Source organism: Hypanus sabinus, chromosome 14 (genome assembly GCF_030144855.1).
Source record: "Hypanus sabinus isolate sHypSab1 chromosome 14, sHypSab1.hap1, whole genome shotgun sequence".
Taxonomy (NCBI): Eukaryota; Metazoa; Chordata; class Chondrichthyes; order Myliobatiformes; family Dasyatidae; genus Hypanus; species Hypanus sabinus.
In genome coordinates this window covers 73858791-73880895 of record NC_082719.1, presented here as the reverse complement: position 1 = coordinate 73880895, position 22105 = coordinate 73858791, and the positions used below count along the sequence as shown (strand labels likewise).

The 22105-nt window shown below is 38.4% G+C and overlaps 1 protein-coding gene across 2 annotated transcripts in view; it reads left to right on the top strand.

The window, feature by feature from the left end:
• parp8 (poly (ADP-ribose) polymerase family, member 8) overlaps positions 1-22105 on the top strand; it is a 369781-nt gene that overhangs the window by 176112 nt on the left and 171564 nt on the right. For both annotated transcript variants that reach the window (XM_059989438.1, XM_059989439.1), the window contains exon 6: positions 361-438. In XM_059989438.1, coding sequence (XP_059845421.1) covers positions 361-438 — 78 coding nt within the window. The remainder of the gene's footprint in view (positions 1-360; positions 439-22105) is intronic.

The following is a 22105-nucleotide window of genomic DNA, read 5'->3' as shown; positions in this document are numbered from 1 at the left end:
CATTCAGCCCTTTTTTCACTTCTACACTGCTCTATTTTACTATGAATAGTGCTTTCCACAAGTATCCCTTTTTTGCTGCAAATTTCACAGGGTTCTTCGGGTTTCTGCCAACTGCAGCTATTTTCCACCATACTCTTTTAGGTAGAGTGATTCAAACAGCAAATTTGTGTGTGTGCAGAAATATTCATTGTGTTGTCAGAAATTGTCCATAGTACATTCTCTCCTTTCACGGGATCACTAGAAGTCCAATGGTTTGGTACCAGAGCAATCTATCCTTATTATCTGGTTTATGTAGTTAATGAAAAAGAATCACATTTTCTTCTAGTTTTAGTAAAATATAAACCATTGTTTCGTATACAGGAGAGCAGGCATACTTGCACAATAGAGGAAGATTCAGAAGGAGATAATGATTCCGAGGAATTTTATTACGTTGGTCAGGTGAGTAGGCTTCCAGTTATCTATTGGTTGCAATCTGGGATTTGGAGATTTATGAAACAAATGCTGACTCATTTTGAAATAAATAAATATTTAATTTTAATTTTATCATATGTGCTTTCTAATTATTAAATAATATTGAGCGGGTATTCCCACCTGTATGCAGAAAATAAAAAAAATGAAAATTATAACCAGCTCTTGACATCTCATACAGCTTTGATGTAATTAAAATTTGATTCAGCCAATAATTGATAGAGTACTCTAGATAATCTTGTTAAATATATCTCATCTTGTGTTCTTCAGTTTCTGATACGTTCATGAAATAAGGTATGTTTTAAAAAAAAGTCCACTCATGATCTGTCTGAAGTTTTGCTTAAAATCTTAATGGGTAATGGTAAATGATTCCAGAAAATTAATGCATTTACTGTGACAGTACTACTGGTGAAAACAAGGACAGAATCAATCTTATTGCTGATACCCTGTCCTGGTTTGCATCACCAGCTTCATTGTATAGAAGTTCAGCTTTGGTGCTTCAATATTGTCTTAAATCCAGTGATAAAAGAAATCTATTGAAGTGAGTTAAAATGGTTCAAATGTGTTAGATATTAGATGTGATCTAGAATAACCAACAAGTAAACAATTGAAAACTCGGTTTGACAACTTCAACTCAATCCAATATTAAAATATCAGAGCAAAGTAAAATGTAGAGCTTAGTTTCCTCCAAAAAAACATGGAAATAATCAATTTTAAATGTGCAATATTGATGTGCATTTAAAAGCTGAGAAGTTACCTTTCTGTTTGAATTAGCTAACTACATTATTATTAAAACCTCATTTCAAAGGCCCGGGAAGAAGATCAGTTCAATGACTCAGTACCTAAAGGTGCGCACAATACTGGGCGGCTCCACATCTGTCCAGCCAGCAAGACGTAGGTCAAGAAAGAAAAAGACTGTCCTGGTCGGCTGCAGACCTGGTGGGGTGGCTGCTTACATGTGGATCATGGGGGAGTTCTCTTCTCCTGCCCTCCAAAATAAGTTTTAGATTTTTCTTTTTCCTGGATTTAAGGAGAGCCAAGCACGTGCAGTAACACATCTCAACAGCAGACTTTGAATTTATCATTTCATTAAGATCCAAGTCTCACAACACCTCTTCACCGATACTGAATCAACTGGTCCTACTATGGACAAGGATGTATGCAAATACAATGGCTATCAGTTGATTACTAACCTAGCCCATGTTCACTTTCTACACATGTTGGCCTCTATTTGGAAGCTCCTCCTTCTCCCTCTCCAAATACTTAAACCTTAAGCTGGAGCCTGGTCCATTATATTCCTCCAGCATCTAGTTCCCATCTCACTTCTCACTCAGTCCTACCTGGCTTTACACATTCATCAGCTTTGAGTGGGACATTTCTCAAATTCAAGTATGGCCCTTAGGTTAAAAATGGCTTGGTCTCACTTCCCTTGCTTTTATCTGCTGGGCCATTCATTTTATTTCTCAGACTGATGTCTCAGCTTCCCATGTCATTAAACTGTTTCTGCTGGTGGGCAAGTCAGAGTGAAAGGGCCATCAATTTATTGTCACTGAGAAGAAAGATGTGAAAAATATTTTTTCACATATAGTAGTTAATTGGAGTATGGAGTATTGGACAATACCACATTTTTATTTGAATATATATAAGCATTCTAAGCAACAGAGCCAAAGGGTATATGAGAACGATTGAATTGGTTTTACAAAGAGTGCATGCTGATATAATAGGCCAACTACCTCCTTCAGTTCTCAATTATTTGTAAGGATACTTCATTGTTAATTTTCATCTTTTAATCTATATGTAGGAGACTGAGAAACTGTCCAGAATTTATCTTTTAAGTACCGGTAATCAGATGACATAAAAACAGAAAATTTTAAAATTGCAAAAACAATAAACAACAAAATTAACTTATTTGCCAATTTTGTAATTAATTTGAAATTGAAATGCTATTTGCCCAGCCCATTTCATTAATTTAAAAATATGCTGTTTGATGGACATTTTGAAAAAAAGATGTTGAACCCCAAGTTTACAATTAAATGCTGTTTTATATTCTCGAAGTAAATTGCTCACATGCCCCTGATCATGCCAGCAAGAAATTCCTGTACAGGGGGATACACAGCATTATTTAATCATGTACTTGCACAGGTTAATGATTCTGCATTGTGAAAGGTCAAAGGTTTGTGTGTATACTAACCAAGTATTGGTGCACTCTGGGGAGAACATATACTCTAAGTGACAATTTGAGGACACCATGGCATTGTAGGTAGTGGTACTGCCTCAAAGCTTCATCCAGGTTAAATCCTGACCTCAGCCTTTGACTGTGTGGAGTTTGCACGTCTTTCCTGTGGCTATTGTAAATTGTTTGGGAGGAGATAATGGACATGATAGAATGGATGACAAGAAAATAACTGTAGAAGTGGGATGAATGGATTATTCTGTTAACTGGTATAAACTCAATTGTATAATTGGCTTATTTGTATGTTATTAAAATATTGAATAATGAGTTAGTAGTACATGGACTAAATTTTAGATGAAGGATAGAAAATAAAATGTAATGATAAATGATTGCCTTTCAGATTGGGAGGTGATGGACATCGATTCTCTCAAGGGGAAGAGCAATAGTTTATCATGGGTTAATAAACAGAAGTTCATTTACTGTTCTACATCAGTCATTTCAGCATTGCTCTGCAGAATGCAATTTCAATCTTTGCATCTTACAGTAAATTTGAATATGTGGTCAGCAGTAATAAAAATAAATGGACCGCAAGAGAACATAGTTAGCACACTGGGCAGATGAGCAGCAGGTGAAGTTTAATAGAGAAATGTGAAGAGAAACATCTTGATAGATCAAACAAGATAAAAGGATAGTTATTTTGTAGGGAGATTTCTCTTCAGCCCTATTGAGCTTCTCACATAGGGACAGTACCTCCATGGATTTCTGAAGTTAACTTGAGCAAGACCAGTGGGAGAAATGGCTGCTCACAGAAAGAGTTGTAAATTGTCAATGTTTCTAGCAAATTAACTGTTTTAAGTATGTGTATGCTTTCACTTTTAATTGACATTTGATAATTGTTTTCATTGGTAATTGGTTTATTATTGTTTACTGAAAAAACTAACAGTGAAAGAACTAACCTTCATCAGGTTTCGGCCCGAAACATCGTCACTACCTCCTCCCATAGATGCTGTCTGACCTGCTGAGTTCTGCCAGCATTTTGTGTTTTTATTTATTTCCAGCATCTGCAGATTCACTTGTGTTACAGTGAAAAAACGTTGTTTTGCATGTTGTCATATCTGGGTGGATCAGAATTGTTGATTTTAATACTAAGAGTGAAGGAGTTTAATCTTTGAGGAAAAAACACACACAGAATACCCAAGGCACTCAGCTGATCAGGCAGCACCTCTGGAGAGGAATAAGCAGTTAACGTTTTGGACTAAGGTCCTTCATCAGGACTGGGAAGGAAGGGAGAAGAAGCCAGAATACAAAGGTGAGGGGGTGGGAGAGTACAAGCTGGCAGGTGATAGGTGAAAGTGAGTGCAGGCGAATGAATTAGGAAGCTGGAAAGTGATAGGTGGAAGAGGTAAGAGGCTGAAGTAGAAGGGATCTCATAGGGGATAGTGGACTATGGAACAAAGGGCAGGAGGAGTAGCAGTTGAGGGAGGCAATAGGCAGGTGAAGAGAACAGAAGAGCTTAGAGGGGAGCCAGAAAAGGGAATGGAAAAAAGGAGAGAAGGGAGAGGGGAGATAATACTGGGAGTTATCTTTGAAAATGTAGCTGAGGAGGGCAGAAACCTTTTGTCTTGACATGTGAAGCAATGCCTGGCAGTTGGTGAGTGAAAGTTAACTTGCAACTTGTGTGAATTGACAGAAAATGAAGGAAGAGTGCAGCTGAGATAAGGAAACTGAACTGAAGGTATGCTAACACAAGGAACAGCGTGGAAGCAAATTAATTGAAAGTGACAAATTACGCATTAATTGGCCAGTTGAGAAACTTGTGTGGGAAGTCAGGAACCTATGCTTAGATGCTTATACAGGTTGCATACCCCTTATCCAAAAATCCTAAAACCTCCAAAATCTGAAATTTTTTGATTGCTGACGTGATGCCACAAATGGAAATTTCCACAATGTGTTGGGAAGGTTCCCAGACAGATGTGTGCACACTAGACAGTTCTAAGCAGTGACCTTACATACACTGAGTGGAGTCCTTTTGGAGAAAATTTGTTTTCAACTGTCATCATAGCCAGACCTCCATGCATTGCTCACCGTGAACACCATGTGTTTGTGCTTATTCTCTGCTCTGTGCTGTGACGAGATTGTTGTAAATATCACAAAGGCCTGCAGTTACCCCTGTGGGTATTAGTGAAAAGAAAAGGAGAAAGCTTTTATGTTTATCTATAACACAGAAAGTCAAGTTGTTGGAAAAACTTGACTAAGTTTTTGTAAGTGTGAGGGATCTGACAGAGAAGTATGAAGTTGGAATGGCCACTATCTATAACAGGAAGAAACAAAGGACAAACTATTGAAGTTTTCTGTTGAAAGTAATGAACAGAAGTTAGTGAAAAATAGAAAACCACTGCTTAAAGCAAAAAAGTGAAGATCTCAATTGTATATCGATCTTTGTTGTTGTTCAACGGCAGATTCAAGTATTTTCCCAATGCCATTCTGCTGATTTTGTTACCCTGCACACTTTATATTTTCATTACGTTAATGGTTTGTAGTAATTTTACTGTTATGTACAGTACATATGTGTCATGAACAAGTCTAAACTGCTTACCGGTAGTACATAAATTCAGAGTCGGGAATGATGATGATGCCAATTAACTACTGACTGTTCGTCCACCTGGGCAACCACGATACTGATAGCTTACCTTTTTAATAGTTTCACATACACATTATTTCTTTAGAACATAGAATAGTACAGTACATTACAGGCCCTTTGGCCCAGTGTTGTGTCAGCCCTCAAACGCTGTCTCCCATATAACCCCCCCCCCACCTTAAATTCCTCCATATACCTGTCTAGTAGTCTCTTAAACTTCACGAGTGTATCTGCCCCCACCACTGACTCAGGCAGTGCATTCCACACACCAACCACTATCTGAGTAAAAAAAAACCTTCCTCTAATATCCCCCTTGAACTTCCCTCCTTTAAGCAAAAATTATTAAAAATATTGTATAGAACTACCTTCAGGGTATGTGTATAACCTGTATATGTAATGTAAAAATGGATTTTGTGTTTAGACTTGAATCCCAACCCCAAGCTATCTCATTATATGGATGCAAATATGCCAAAATCCAAAAAAAAATTTAAATCTGAAACGCTTCTGGCCCCAAGCATTTTGGTATGGGGTGCGCAGCCTGTAGCTGTTTACTGGAAGCAGCTATCAACTGGGGAAAGAAGCAGGTGACTAACTAAAATGCTTATAATGCTTTAAGAAAAACTTACAGAGAGAGTGCCTCCTGGTTATTTAAACAATGTACAATAGGATTTGATAGTAATGTGTGGCATAATAGTATAATTTTCTTCTGAAACTGGCATTTAAGTGCAGTCCAGGCTAATCCAGTGTAAGTCTTTCTGCTGGATGCAAGGCTGTTCGATGAAATAAATGTAAAGTTTACTGCATTGTAGCAAGACATGCCCGTAATTCCAACTATTTGTTGCTACCTTAACAATATTACTGAGCAGAGAAAATTGATTGAACGAAGTGTCACCAGAAGAGAGTGAAGGAAACTCAACTCTACATTGAATTCAGATTGTAGTTCACCTTAAAGTGCTTAGTGTTGACACTCAGTGGGTTGAGAGAGAGTTATATCAAATGTATTCTTCTGTTGACCGGAGCTCCCAGTAGAACTCTGTTGAACACAACATCGAAGAACTTAAACTAAAAACATGTTGCAGCATTATGAGAATGTGCCACTGCAGTATTACGTAAAGCACCACTGACTGAAAAATTTTTAATGGCAGTCTGTGATCTTGCATAACAACGAATCACACAGATGGAGTAGGAATGCATTTGCATTTCTGTTTAATATACAGTGCAGTTTTATCAATATCATCAAGGTATTAGGCTAAATTATAGCAGTGGTGTTTTAGCACCTGGCACAGAGATAAAATGTGCCAGTTTTGATTTTAACATTAAGCTGCAAACATGATTGCGAAGAAAACATATGCACCTCAACCTTTGCAGCAGTTGTGCGAAAGTCACTTGGGAATATTACATTGCACAATACAGGCTGGGTTAAGTTTTAAATTTCAATCGCTATTAAATTACATTCTGAATGTGCTGAGGGTTTCTTTGTCTCATATGGTGACACTGCTTACAAGTATTATCTGAGATCAATTTCAAATCAAACATTCCTGCTCAAAATGTTTTTATCAAAGAAATGAGATTCTTGGACACTCAACTGTAAATATTCTGATCTCAACAAGGTTTGAAAGTTCTACTTAAACCGTATAGGTACTGGAAACATGACTAACTCCAAAGATAAGTGGTGGTGTAGCTTGCGATGACGGCGGTTGGGGGTGGTGAAGAGATCATATTATAGGTTGGAACATCTAAAAATGTAAGAAGTTAGAACATTTGTTAACAGAAAATATAACAGAAAAACATAAAGTTAACAGAAAAATAATCTAAATAAGAGTTAATTGTTGTTTAGTCAACCCCCAGGGTAGGATAACATTGGCAATAGCATCCGATAAGATAAAGGTATATATTAAGAATAATGAAACGAGGTACTTAAGTCATGGAAAATCTGTGAGGACAATATAATTCAATTTGTAAATACTTCGGAAAGTAGGGCCACTTAAGACTGCAAAAAGAGAGAGAGAATAAAAACAAATTTCTAGTTGGAAAATTTGGAAGGGGTTGATTTGAACTTTTGGTCCTTGACTGGGTAATATGTTGGCAGCCTGCTCATTATAGGCCAGAGAGACTGGAGACATTTGTTGTATGGAACCCTCCCAATTTTTGCCTTTCAAACTTGACAACTGAAGAGAAAATGCATGCTGACTTGGTTTTTCTTAAGGGTTTGCAAGTGAAATATATTCTGGAATTCTCTATGTTTTTTTTTATTTGAACATAGATTGACAGAACTTCTGTTTGAGCTGAAAGCCAGCGGCGTCTGAAGCTGAATTTGTGAAGAGGTCCAGTGTTTGAGAGAAGTGTTTTGACACACTGGAAATAATATGAAGTTCCCAGTGTTAAAACACTATTATTTTACTTGGTTGATATAGAAATACAGAAATAACTTGCAATCAATAATTAGAAAGTCACCAGTATCGAGTGACCAATGGAACACAACACCACAGTTGAGTTATTGTAAAACCATTCACTTTACTAATGCAAATGAGCAGGCAGAGGTCAAATGTGCATTTATACACCACATTTAACCTATTTAAGGCAGTGTAAAGTGGAAATAGATCATGAATTATATTTATTTTGCATTTTTTGAGGTGATGCTACTTTTTTTTTTGAAACGGGTGCCTCGGCAGCCAAGCTGTTAGCACAACGCTATTACCTCAGATTTCAATCACGATGTCTTCTGTAAGGAGTCTCCGTACATTCTCCGTGTGGAAAGCATGTTTTTTTCTGGGTCTTCCAGTTTACTCCCACAGTCTGAAGATGTACCGGGGTCATTGTAAGTTGTCCCGGGATCAGGTTTGTTAGGGGTTGTGGGACAGTGCAGCTTGAAGTATGGAAGGGCCCATTTCATGCTCTATATCTAAATAAAATAAAGAGATAAATAAATAAATAATGTGGATGTAAACAGTTGTACTGTGATGTGAGACTCGTGCTTTTCAGAATCTCTGTATTGCATTCAGCACAGTTACTAATACATTACTTTCCAGATCCACTACAGTAAGTAACAGCTAATTCTTATGGCATAGAGCCTTGATAGACCAAGGGCCTGTAGTTCTAACCCTTCCAGAACCTTGATCCAGGTCTTGAGAGTCAGTGTCGTTGCTGCTCTGCATCCTTCAGTGGTGTGGCAGGGTCTTAGCAGCCACTGGGCCTTGGCTGGCATGTACAAAACCTACAATCCATTATCTCATACTATCCCCTTTTGCTGCATGTGCACACATGTCCATGCTCCAATGAAGATGCATGAAATGATTAGAACCATCATCCTCAGATGGCAAATTTCACCACAACAATGCTTGAAGACAATTACTAATTGGATTACAATTTATAGAAATATATAATTCAATATGGAACATAGACATCCACAGCATGTTACAGGCTCTTCGGCCCACAAAGCTATGCCGACCATGTAACCTACTCTAGAAACTGTCTAGAATTGCCCTACCACATAGCCCTCTATTTTTCTAAGCTCTATGTACCTATCAATGAGTCTCTTAAAAGATTCCATTTTAATCATCTCCACCACTCTCTGTGTGAAAAACTTATCTCTGACATCCCCTCTGTACCCACTTCCCAGCACCTTAAAACTGTGCCCTATTGTATTAACTATTTAAGCCCTGGGAACAAGCCTCTGACTATCCACACAATCAATGCCTGTCATCATCTTATACACCTCTGTCAGGTCACCTCTCATCCTATGTCGCTCCAAGGAGAAAAGGCCAAGTTCACTTAACTGTTCTCATACAACATGCTGCCCAATCCAGGCAACATCCTTGTAAATCTGCTTTGCACTCTTTCTATAGTATTCACATCCTTCCTAGAGTGAGGTGACCAGAACTGAATATGATAAATAATGCTGATAAATGCAGGCGTAACAACTAAGAGTTGACACCCCAATAAAAGTCACTGATCATACTGTTTAAAGAAATGTGCTCACCATTGTCAAAATGGTAGAGGAATCCTGGAAGAAAGCGTCATGCTCTCAGCTTGTTCTCCGAGAGTAAATTTCAAGTGCAATCCACAACCACAGCTTACATTCAACATATGAAATTTGTTAACTAAATGCAATCTATTCAGGCAAAGAAAATCCTGAGCTGTAAAATAAATAAAAGCACAAACATTGCAGGTTCTAATTGGATAGAATTCAAGATTGTTTAATGTAATTTACAGTAAACAAGTGTAAAGGAGAATGAAATAATTGTTACTCCAGATCCGATGCAACCCATAAAAATACAATGAATATAAATACATAAGATAGCTCATAAAGATAGATTGATCATATGTACGTAGAGTGATCTTAAGTACAGGAGCTTCTGTACATAAGGTTACTCTGACAGGAAATGATAAAGTAGTGGTGGTTGGGGGTGTGTTAGTGGATGGAGATGTTGATCAGCCATACTGTTTGGGGAAAGGAATTGCTTTTGAATCTGGTGATCCTGGCATGGATGCTACATAGCCTCCTCCCTGATGAGAGGTTGTGTGAGACATACACGTCCAGGAGCTTGAAACTGCTATCAGTTTCCACTGCTGTGCTGCCGATGTAAAGAGGGCTGTGAGTGGTGTGTGTCCTCCTCAAATTAACGGTCTCCTTTGTTTTATTGACATTGAAGAAGAGCTTATTTGCCTGGCACTGGCTCTCAAGTTCTTCCACTCCTCTCTGTAGGCCATCTTATCATTGCTGGTGATGAATCCCACCACTGTCATGTCATCAGCGAACTCGACAATGTGATTACTCGGGTTTTTGGCTACTGCCCCATGTTGTTAAGGCAACCACATCACTGAATCATCTGAATACTGAAGTGTAAAGTGTAGCTCTGAGAGTACTGCATGTTGAATTCCAAATCCAGAATATATACAGTGAAACTAAGAGGAAAACTCCAAGTCTTGCTATTCTGTGGAGAATTCTGTGCTCCAAAATCTCATGACTGCAACAAAATCTAAACAGCCCAGCAAGTTGTCTTGAAAGATTAAATTATTTAATGAAATGACAGAGAGGATCAATAAGGGGACTACAGCTGAATTTTTTCTTGCATTGACTTTTAAAATCCATTTAATAAAGTAGCACAGAAAAAACTTATGAAATCTGTGATTTTGAGGAAACTTGGCTCAAGGCTGAAAAGGAAATAGCTGGGGAAGTATATCCAACAATCTTCCCTGCTGTCAATTTTAGAGTTACTGCTCTTTCAGACTGTGTATTCATTATCTAAATCTGTAAAGTCTGCAAATGGCAGAAGTGTAATAAACAGTGAAGATAGTCATGAAAATTAAGGAGAATGTTGAGAGGTAGTAAAATAATATGGTTGTAATTACAGCAAATGCCTCCGAACTTCACTTACTAAGTTGCCTCATCCTGATTTGCACTGATGCTTGTGTGGAGTTTGGAATGAAAAGCAAGATGCTCAATGGCTTTCAGCCCGAAACATTGGCTGTACTCTTTTCCGTAGACACTGCCTGGCCTGTTGAGTTCCTCCAGCATTTTGTGTGTGTTACTTCAATGGGTCAGGTAGTATCTGTGGAGGGAAATGGTGAGTTAGTCAAGACTCCTCATCTGGACTGTTAGTCCAGATTAATGTTCCTTTTTGCTCCAGATTTCAACATCTGCAGCGTCTTTTGTCTCCTTTCTCTGGAGGTTGCCCTGGACTGTATGGATTTTTTCCAGGTCCTCAAGGTTTTTTACACATCTCAAACATAAGTGATTCAGTAGGTTAACTATTCATTCTATGTTGCCACTTGTACACAGTTTACAAGCATAGTTGTAGAATCTGGGGGAGTTGATGGGACTATTGTGGAGAATGAATTAGAATTACTCTAAACTAGTGTCTGATGATTAGCACAATCTTATTGGGCCAAAAGGCTTTTTATATTGTTTGATTCCATGATATCCATGTCTAGAATGGTGGAACAAGCTTAAGATGTATAGTTTGGGAGAAGAAAGAAAAGGGTAGATTGCTTTCTACAAGGTGAGAAAATTTAAAAATCTGAGGTGCAAAGGGTCTTGCGAGTCCTCACGGAGGATTCCCTAAAGGTTAATTTGCAGGTTGAGTCTGTGGTGAGGAAGGCAAATGCGATGTTTGTATTCATTTCAAGAGGACTAGAATATAAAAACAAAGATGTAATGTTGAAAATTTATGAAGTACTGGTGTGGCCTCGCTTGGAGTATTGTGAGCAGTTTTGGGTCCCTTATCTAAGAAAAGATGTGCTGACATGGAAAGGGTTCCAAAGAGTTTCACGAAAATAATTCCAGGATTGAAAGGCTTATCATATGAAGAACGTTTCATGGCTCTGGGCCTCTACTCACCGAAAGTCAGAAGAATGAGGGGTGACTTCATTGAAACCTATCAGATGTTGAAAGGCCTTAATAGAGTGGTTATGGAGACATATTTGTCATTTTGCAGCAGCAGTGCAATACATGAAAATATGCTATATATTACAATGAGAAATATAAAAATATTAAACAAGGTGCAATAACATAACATAGAGTGGTAATGTTGATGGATTCATTGTTCACCAGTTATCTGTATCCTTCACCACAGAATATGCCAACTCTGCTGTACATTTCCAATATTTTCCGTTTCTGTCACTGAAGCCTTACTTTGCTTTGAAGCTTATATTGTAGTAAGTAGGTGTGATATAACTTGACTTTATTTGAAACTGTGGCATCTCTGCCAGAAATCCATTTTATGTACAATTGTCATATGATGGCAGAGTCTAATGCCAGAGGACACAGCCCCAGAATATAAGGGCATCCTTTTGGAATGGAGATGAGGAAGAATTTCTTTAGCCAGAGAGTGGTGAATCTATGGAACTCTTTCCGATAGTTGGCTGTGGAGGCCAAGCCATTGAGTACATTTAAGGCAGAGGCTGACAAATTCCTGATTAATCAGGGCATGAAAGGATATGGAGAGAAGGCAGGAGACTGGGGCTGAGAGGGAGAATGGATTGGCTGTGATTGAATGGTGGAGCGAGCAGACTCGATGTGCCAAATGGCCTAATTCTGCTCCTATCTCTTATGTTCTTGTGGTTTTATCAGACCATAAAACACAGAAGCAGAATTAGACCATTCACCTCATCAAGTTTTCTCTGCCATTCCATCATGACTTTTTTATGTGTATTCCTGTTCCCTTGTTTCTATGTAAGATCAGTGACAAAAAACCAAAGGGATTTCAGATATTTTTGATTGATAGTTTTTTGTTCATGAAGGGGTTACATCTGGATTGCACTATCCTGGAAAAATACTGGAAGCAGATTACATGCTGGAGGGAATTCGAAGTATGTTTGAAAAGAAAGAAAGAAAATCCTGATTATAGTTCTGGCGCTATTTGATTAGCTGTCCAGCAGAGTAACAGTAGATTACCCTCAAAAGTAACTTCTCTGGTCTCCAAATGGGTTTATAATTCTGTATGTTTCTCACTTCTTTACTATTTTAACTATAACTTTCTACTTTTTATAAAACTAATCTCATTGGCCTTTAAATTATAAGAGAATACTGTAAATTACCAACGAAAGACAAGATCTCAAAGATTCAATTAAGGTGCAATTTTGACATTATTGTATGTATGAAGAACTGCTAAATAGACTTCATTTTGTGCAAACTAGCCTTTAGACTCTAAGCAAAAGCAAAATAACGGACAACAACATGGGCAACAGTTAGTTGCTAGTGTCGGGAGTACAATTTAAAAATAGCAATGCATTTTACTTCATTTACAAAATTTTGCTATATTAACTGATGGAAAATTATGGGCAACAAGTTTTACTGTTTCTGAAGTATTCTCAGATTATTCATACCAACTATGTCCTCGGTTTCTCATGCTTAACCAGGGTAACTTAGCAGGAAGCAGGGTGAAAGCCAAGCAATTGTACATAAAATGGATTTCTGGCAGAGATGCCACAGTTTCAAATAAAGTCAAGTTAGATCACACCTACTTACTACAATATAAGCTTCAAAGCAAAGAAAGGCTTCAGTGACAGAAACTGAAAATATTGGAAATGTACAGCAGAGTTGGCATATTCTGTGGTGAAGGATACAGATAACTGGTGAACAATAAATCCATCGACATTACCACTCTATGTTATGTTATTGAACCATGTTTAATATTTTTATATTTATTGTAATATATAGCATATTTTCACGTATTGCACTGCTGCTGCAAAATGACAAATTTCATGACCTATGTCAGTGATTATAAATCTGATTTTGATTCTGAGAGCTATGTTTCAGGTCAAGAAAATTCCTGTTGTGAAATGAGTTTCTTTTCAAAGCTTGAACAAAAATATTTCACGAATTAGACAGTATGCCTATCACAGTCTTCTATCCCTAAGGCTGAATAGCTCTGCAGTACAAAAGTGTTGATAAAAATTTCTCTTTATGTGGCTTTATCCCAGTGGCAATATCTTGCAGCACTTTCAATAATTATTGCTTATATCAGCAAATCCAGAATTTATTTACCAAAAATTAATTTGTTCAGTACATGAATGGTGATATTCCTAAAATGCACAGTATTGGTATATCATTAACTGATTGGTTAGGTGCTTAATATTCCATGGCTGTAAATGTGACAGGAGATCGAGTTTGCCACAATTTCTGCATTCAGTATGGGTCTTGAATTATTCAGTTTTTATTTTGGTTCAGCTTACAACTTGAGTTTTTTTATTATTGTTATTATAAATATGTGACAACTTGGGTATTTTGTTTTCCTTAACATTAAAGAAATAAAAGGTAAATATATCTATTTTCAATTAATTTAATAATTTATAACAAATCAATTTATAACAATCAGAATTTACAACCAGAAGTAAACCTAGTTCACTTCTCCATATTCAAAGTAAACTAGCACCGTGTTTTTTTTATTATTCTGGGTCTTCTTCCACTAAATTCTCCCTAACACACCACTAACTAGGATATTTTGTTATATTCATCAGTAATTTATGTACATTATTTTTTTTAAACCTGCATTCTCAAAGCAATACTAATGCTACCTCTTATCAGATATATTTGAAGTAAATAAAAAACAGCATTGGTAAATAGATCTTCTGAGGTATTACTATACTTTGGATATTGGCTGAACCGATAAATCAAAGCCCTGGTCTGATTTAAAATTGTGAAATCGTGTTAGTTTACAGGATGGTAGGAGTTCAGTTTATCCTTGTGGGAAATTTAATCTTTGAAAATCTTAAAACTCATCTTTAATTTTACTTTATTAACCTTGTAAATTCTGCTCTTAGTTACATTCATAAGGAAATAGTCATCTATAGATTTCAAGTGAGAAATTTATTAAAACATAAACTTGTTATATTATTGTGGCCATTCATTAGGAATGAGTTATTGTTTCTGTTTTTATATATCATTGATAAAATAATAGTACTAGAAATTTAAGAGCAGTTAACAAGTTAGTTTAATTTACAAATGATATGAAGAAAGACTTGTTTTACGTAGCCTTAGGATAGTCTTAGGTGCTGGAATATAAATTGTTTAGTAATCAAAAGGAATCGTTTGGTCTTGTGGTGGAGGGATGGGTGAGAGTCTTGGGGGAAGGGAATTAATACTTGGATTATTAGGTTGTATCTAGGCATTGAAAGCATGATGAAATGATTATTTCCTTGGCAGATATAGTTTGTCAAAAGGGATTAGATAGAAAAATTGTTAGCTAGTGAGATGGGGAGGGATATTCAAATAGCAGACTGGTCTTCAAGCATTGAGTAGTAGAATTCAGATTCATTTATTTTGTCATATGTACATCAAAAACATACGCTGATATGCATCATTTATGTTAACAACCAACGTGACCTAAAGGTGAGCTGGGACAGCCCGCCAGTGTCGTCACACATTCCAGCACCAACATAACATGCCCACGATGTTCGACAGAACCACACAAGCAACAATAGTAACACAACAACAGCAACAAAAACAAACCCCTTTCCTCCCCTCCCACCCACCCACTCACTCACTCACTCACTCACTCACTCACTCAATCACATACACACAGATGGACTTCCAGCCCAAGGACAGGCCAGAACCTTGGACCCTTGGACTTAGTCTGCAGGCATCATCCCTCCAATGTCTGGACATAATGACTCAGTGCTTCAACCATTGACCCTTGACTTGAAGACTCAACGACTTCATTCTATGACTTTCGAGCTCTGGCTTTGACCCCAGGATTTGCCGATCACAGAACTTTGAACACTGAGCCTCCAACTCTGGACTCGCTTGGACCTCCGATGCCAGGACTTGTAAGTTTGAGAGATTACTGGTCCTTGTTTCTCTTGCTTGCACAAAGGTCAATCCTGGGACTCATTGAACTTGGAGGGTTCACCAACCTGGAGGGAGTGGGATTTGTGGTCGCCAACCTTCATCCATAGAACCTTCCAACCGTAGTCATTGACCATTGACCACGGCGGTTTGATGCTCTTCGTCCTCAGCAGCTGCCAACTGAATATCCATCCACAGGGATGCACGGATCACAGAGTACTCTAACCTGGATTCTTATTCCAACCACTGACTCCTGCGCTGACACCTTATTAACTGCCCCTGACCTCTAACACCCCCTCCCTGTCCCTGAACGCTATCCTGACCCTTAACTCCCCACACTACCCCCCAAACCATCCATTTAAACCTAAAAGCACAACTAAATCTGAACCCTGACCTCAACAGGCATCACAGCTCAGTGCAATCCTAACTGGAAGATCACCATCTCCAGGCTGAAGTGGGAAATCCTTTCAAAATTCAAAGTAAATTTAGTATTAAGTTACATATATGTCACCATATACAATGTTGAGATTAATTTTCTTTCAGGCATACTCAGTAAATCCATATTAGAATAATAACTATAATATTATCATTGAAAGACTGCACCAACTTCAGTGTTCAACCAGTAAGAAAAAGACAATAAACTGTCCAAATACATACATACATAAATAAACAAACAAACAATAAGGATCAAGAACAAATGATGAAGAGTCCTTCAAATGAGTCCATAGGTTGTGGGAACATTTCAATAATAGACAAGTGAAGGCAGATAGAATTTTGCCCTTCGATTCAGGAGGTTGATGGTTGAGGGGTAATGATTGTTTCTGAACCTGGTGGTGTGCGCACTGAGGATCATGTACCTTCTTCCTGATGGCAGCAACGAGAAGAAAGCATGACCTGTGTGGTGGGGGTCCCTGATGATGGATTCTGTTTTCCTGTGACAATGTTTCCTATAGATATTCTCAATGGAAGGGAGGGCATTATTATATCCACTAATTTTTGCAGGATTTTCCATTCAAGGCCACAGATGTTTCCATACCAGGCTGTGATGCAGTCAGTCAATATACTCGCCAGTACCCATCTATAGTAGTTTGTCAAAGTTTTAGATGTCATGCTGAATCTTTGCAAACTTCTAAGGAAGTAGAGGCACTGCTGTGCTTTCTTCATAATTGCACTTATGTCCTGAGCCTAGGATAGATAATCTGAAATGATAACGCTGAGGAATTGAAAGTTGCTGACCCTCCCCAAATTGGATTGTCCAAAGAGGACTGGCTCATGGATCTCTGCCTCCCTTCGCCTCCTGAAGTCAATAATCAGCTCCTTGGTCTTGTTGATATTGAGTAAGAGATTGTAATATTGACACCACTCAGTTATATTTTCAATCTCACTCCTAAATGCTAATTTATCACCATCTTTGATCCAGCCTTCAATAATGGTATCATCAGCAAACTTGAATATGGTATTGGAGCAGTGCTTAGCCACACAATCATAAGCATAGAGAAAGGAGAGTAGGGGTCTAAGCACATAGCCTTGTAGTGCACTTGCGCTGATGGAGATTGTGGAGGAGATATTGTTGCCAATCCAAACAGACTGGAGTCTGCAAGTGAGGAAATTGAGGATCCAACTGCACAAAGAGGTATTGAGGCAAAGGTCTTGAAGCTTAGTTTCGAGGGGGGCAATGATATTGAATGTTGAGCTGTAGTCAATAAAGAGCATCCTGACATATGTAACTTTGCTGTCTAGATGTTCCGGAATTGAGTGAAAAGTCAATGAAATGGCATCTGTTGTTGACCTGTAACTCGAGTGGGCAGATTTGACTGGATCTATGTCTCTTCTCAGGGTGGAGTTTATATGTTTCATCACTATCATAGCTGCACTCTCTGATATTTGGTCAAAGCCAATGTCACCAATCTTTGTAAACAGACAAAAGTATTTCTGAATATTTTCCATGAAGACATTTTCCTTTAAAGTAGCTGAATAAGAAATACATTTGGCTCTGAATATCTGGCAATACTCTATGCACTCAGAAATACTCATTCAAAAATTATTCTTGAGTTAATTTTGCCACATGCAATGTGTATCAGCTGGATTATCCATATGGCTATGTGCAGGTGGAGGCCCAATAAAGACTGCCAGCTTTTCTTCATATAGTTGAAGCTCTTATTTTAAATTTTCAGAAGTGTAATTTATCACTGTGACCCCACAAGTTTTCCATCAACACAAAATACAGGCAGATGCTGGAAATCCAAAGCAACACACACAAAATGCTGGAGGAACTCAGCAGGCCAGGCAGCATCATTTGCTTAATATTGTTTTAGTTTCAATTTGTTGCTTTTGATTGTATTTCAGATGCGTTTAAAAATATACAAACTACTAACAGCGAACAGCTTTAGGACCTTACTCCTCTCTCAGAGTTTCAGGCAATCAGATTGTGACTTGCTGATCCTATCCTAAATCCATAGGTCATGGCCATCGCCGTAGGTTAGATTACTCCTGTCTCATTTGCAGCTTCACCTGGGTGCCTGCTTTGACAGGTATAAAGGAACTGGCCATTCAGCTGAAGATATGAATATTACTCCTTCTGAAAAATATTTCAGTGTAGACAAACTCTGTATGCCTCTCATCTTGTTCCATCAGTGCCAGGTTATGATTACACACAGATAATAAACAATCAAGTACATTATTCCATACTACTTAATGCTTTTTTCATGATTTTCACTATTTAGTGAATTTAAAGGCACATTTACTTCAGACATTTATCCAGCCATTTTATTCCTTCATAGTTTAATTTAGATTTTTTTTCTCTGTTCATTTATTCCATTTGATTTCCTTATCTATTAGGGAAAACTATGAATTGTAACAGCAGCCACAATCGGTATCAGTATTGTTTCTGGGATTCTTTTTACCGGACAATAAATTAGATGTTTATTGGAGATAAAGCAGCCTGCCTTACCCACAGGCTGGTGTACAGCCTTGAACAGATCAAAGAAATTTCCCTTTACTTACATTTTGATAAGTTAGCCAGGTCAGATCTAACTCAGTAAACGGCAGGAACCTGGATAGACTAGAACAGTGAGATCCTGTGGGAGTTCCTGGAAGTGGCAATACAAGTAAACAGGATGTTTTGGTTTGCTTTCATTGGTCAGGGTAATGAGTAGACTAGGTGGGATGTCATGTCAGTACTTTCTCTGATAAGACCACACTTGGAGTTTTATGTGGAATTCTGCTCAAGTAGTGGGGAAAATGTGGGGAAATGGTTCACAAGGATGAAATGTAGGAGGCTGAGGTGTGACCTTGTGCAGGTAAATAAACCCATGAGGAGCATAGATAGGGTGAATTGTGAGAGTCCTTTATTCCCCAGAGTAAGGGAGTCTAAAACAATAGATTTAACGTGAAAAGGGTTGAAATGGGCTGGAGGGACATCTTCATAGAGAGGATGGTAGCTATGTGAAACAAGCTGCCTAGAGGAAGTACTACAGAGGAATCAGCTACAGTCACTATGCTTAAAAGAGATTTGGACAAGAACATAAATAGGAAAGGTTCAGAGGCCAGACATGAGCAAATGGTTCTAGTTCAAGTAGACACCTTGGTTGGCATGGCTAAGTTGGGCCGAAGGGCTTGTTTCTGTGCTCTGGCTCCAATTTAGCACTGAATATAAGCTGCCATCTTGTAACAGCTGAAAGGTAATCTGGCGTATTTGGATGTACATGGTGATAGACGTGTTCACAGCTGTAACCCAGTAGGTAGCTATGCATCATGCAGCTAAATTTCTTCTTAATGAATTGTGCACTTTCTTCTTGAAAACTGAGAGCTTGGCATGGCTGTCTGTAATAGATTTCATCTTGAAGCTGTGCCTGAGGCACAGTATAAGAGTATGTTTCTGTTTGGCACAGGTGAGGAATGGATTGGAACTGGTAATAGTTTCTGACAGGTAATTGCTCGGTTTAGCATGAACGGCTTGATACTACTACACTTCTGTGCTTTTCACACAGCTTTGAGTGAATGGCCAGGGAGCTCACTTTATTCCAGCCAAAGGGGTATTAATGAAGCTGTAAAAGCCTCAAAACAGGATCAACCGGTTCATCATGAGCATGGTTGACTAACTGTTTGACTGCTGTCATTTCTCCAAGGGGCCTTTCCCTGGACATCCGGTGTAACAGATCTTCTGGGTCTTGGGCATTGTGATTGCACAAATTATAGTCTTTGAGAGAGATCTTTGACCCAGAACATTATGTTTGCTTTTTGTTTCACAGATGCTACCTGATCTTCTGCGTATTTCCAGCATTCTCTGCTCTTAGTGCTAGGTCCTGTGATGTTGCTCAGACCCTGACGGCATTGATGTGAACAAGTAGGCACAGCTTGCACTGCAGATGTTCTTCTTGCTCTCTTTGCCTTTGAATAACCTAAATCATTCGTAAACACATAGGAACAAGTCATTCCAGAAATAAAACAGAAATGCTGTAGCTGATGTTCTGTGGAGCTTGGAAGAACCAGCTGTATTTTTTCTTTCTGCTTCCACCGGAAGTCTAGCAGTCCACCAGTCTGAGGTCTTTCATTTCTCTTTCCCCTGCCATAGATGATACTTTGTCCTCCAGAGCCAGTATTTAGGCCAGAACTAGTTTTGAATGGCTAAATCATGCTCCATATTATATTAGACCGTAGTATTATGGTCTTAATTTGTCTTAACCTGGATGTGAAAGTTACAGCAAGATGTCCATTTTTGACATGCAGCGCACAAGCAAGATTTATTTGAGAGCAAATCACAAAGTGGTCCGTGGTAACTCACACATTCTAGTAGTGGAGCAGACCAAGGATGTCCTTCTGCAATTCAGATATCTGACATCCCATGGTTTTCTATCCCAGAAAACACTTATACACAGAACATTTACATAATCCATGGAATTAGTAAGCAAGGGTTCCCTATAATTAAGATCTAGGTAATTTTCTAATGAGACAGTTGTTTTTGCCTGTGGAGATGAGATGTAGGATAGTCAGACTAGAAGAATTTATGAACTGGAGTAATACATACACAATTCTGGAGGAACTCAGCAGACCTTTATCAGGACTGATGAAGGATCTCAGCCTAAAATGTTGACTGTTTATTCCTTTCCATAGATGCAGCCTGACCCGCTGAGTTCCTCCAACGCTGTGTATGTGTTATACTGGACTTACAGCATCTGCAGAATCTCTTGTGTTTAGAATTTATAAATTATTCCCTGTACAGAGCTAAAGTTGATACATACACCTAAAACCAGATTTTCTGGGCATCATGACAATGTCATTTCTGGTACTTTGTTATATATAAATTGGTTACTACTTTTCTTACATGACATCTAATATAATAGTCCTGCTTGAGCAGTTCCCAGGGACTGAGGACCAATTGCTTCTATTCCATTTTAGTGGGGTTGAGGTGGGATCTGCTATTCTTACAACAGGTGAGGCAATACGTGTTCATTGAAGCAGATGGTTGGGTAGTTTTGAAGTTGGTAGGGACTTCAGGTTCTCAAAGTTTCTGAGTTCTCCATTACTTTTAGGAGTGTTAATGGGCCTGCAGATTCGCTGAAATAGTGGGGATGTTACACTTTTCCATGGAGTCTGAGAACATCCTTCTGCATCTTGTTCAGATCAAGCTCAGAAAAAAAAGAAGTCTTTGTATTGAGAGCTGAGTGAACGACGTGACCAGAGCTGATTGAGTTCGGGCAGTTGTTCTGAGAGGACACTAATATTGATCATATTTGATAGTAGATTCAGATTATTTTGCAGTCAAGTTGTATCTCTTCAGGGCTTTGAGTTGCCTACTGTATGTGGACAAAGTCGCATAGCACATGGGAAGGTAGGGATCACTGCTGCCTGACACATCATGAGCTTTGTGTCTGGTTCTTGAGACTCATGGTTCCTCCATTGTCCAAAGGCTTATCTGGTGCACTGGAGATTGTAATGAATTTTATTGCTGAAAGGGCACTCCTAAGATATATTTAAAAAACACTCCTCGTCTTCCAGGTTTGTGTCATATGTCCTTATTGTTGGGGTTGCTGTTGTGCGGTAGGGATGAGTTGGGGGAGAATCTTGATTTTTCTGATTTTTAAATACATTACATTATCTCACGAGTTACTTGGAATTTGGCCTCTGAACACACAAGTGTACAAATCTTGTCTGTAACACGAGTGAATCTACAGATGCTGGAAATCTTGTCTGTAGCTCAGTGATGAAGTTTGGAATGATCTTGTTTCTTGAGTGAAAGTAAAATTGCTTAAACAACAGCAGGAAGCTTGTTGGATGTGTGTTGAAATTTTGAGGTGAGAAAAATTACAGAAAGCATTAGGGCTATAATACAGCCTCAGCTAGACTCGAGTTTCCATGAAGATTTGTTGTGCGGTTTGCCTGTTGATCGAAATCACGTTTTACTTGCCATCATGTCGCAGATGTTAGATATAGACAAATGGTGCCCAGTGTCCATTTTATGTGCTATTGAGTTTCATGATGCTATGAAGTTTTTGCACCAGCTAAATCCGTGAAGGATGCTCCATAATCCTTCTCAGTT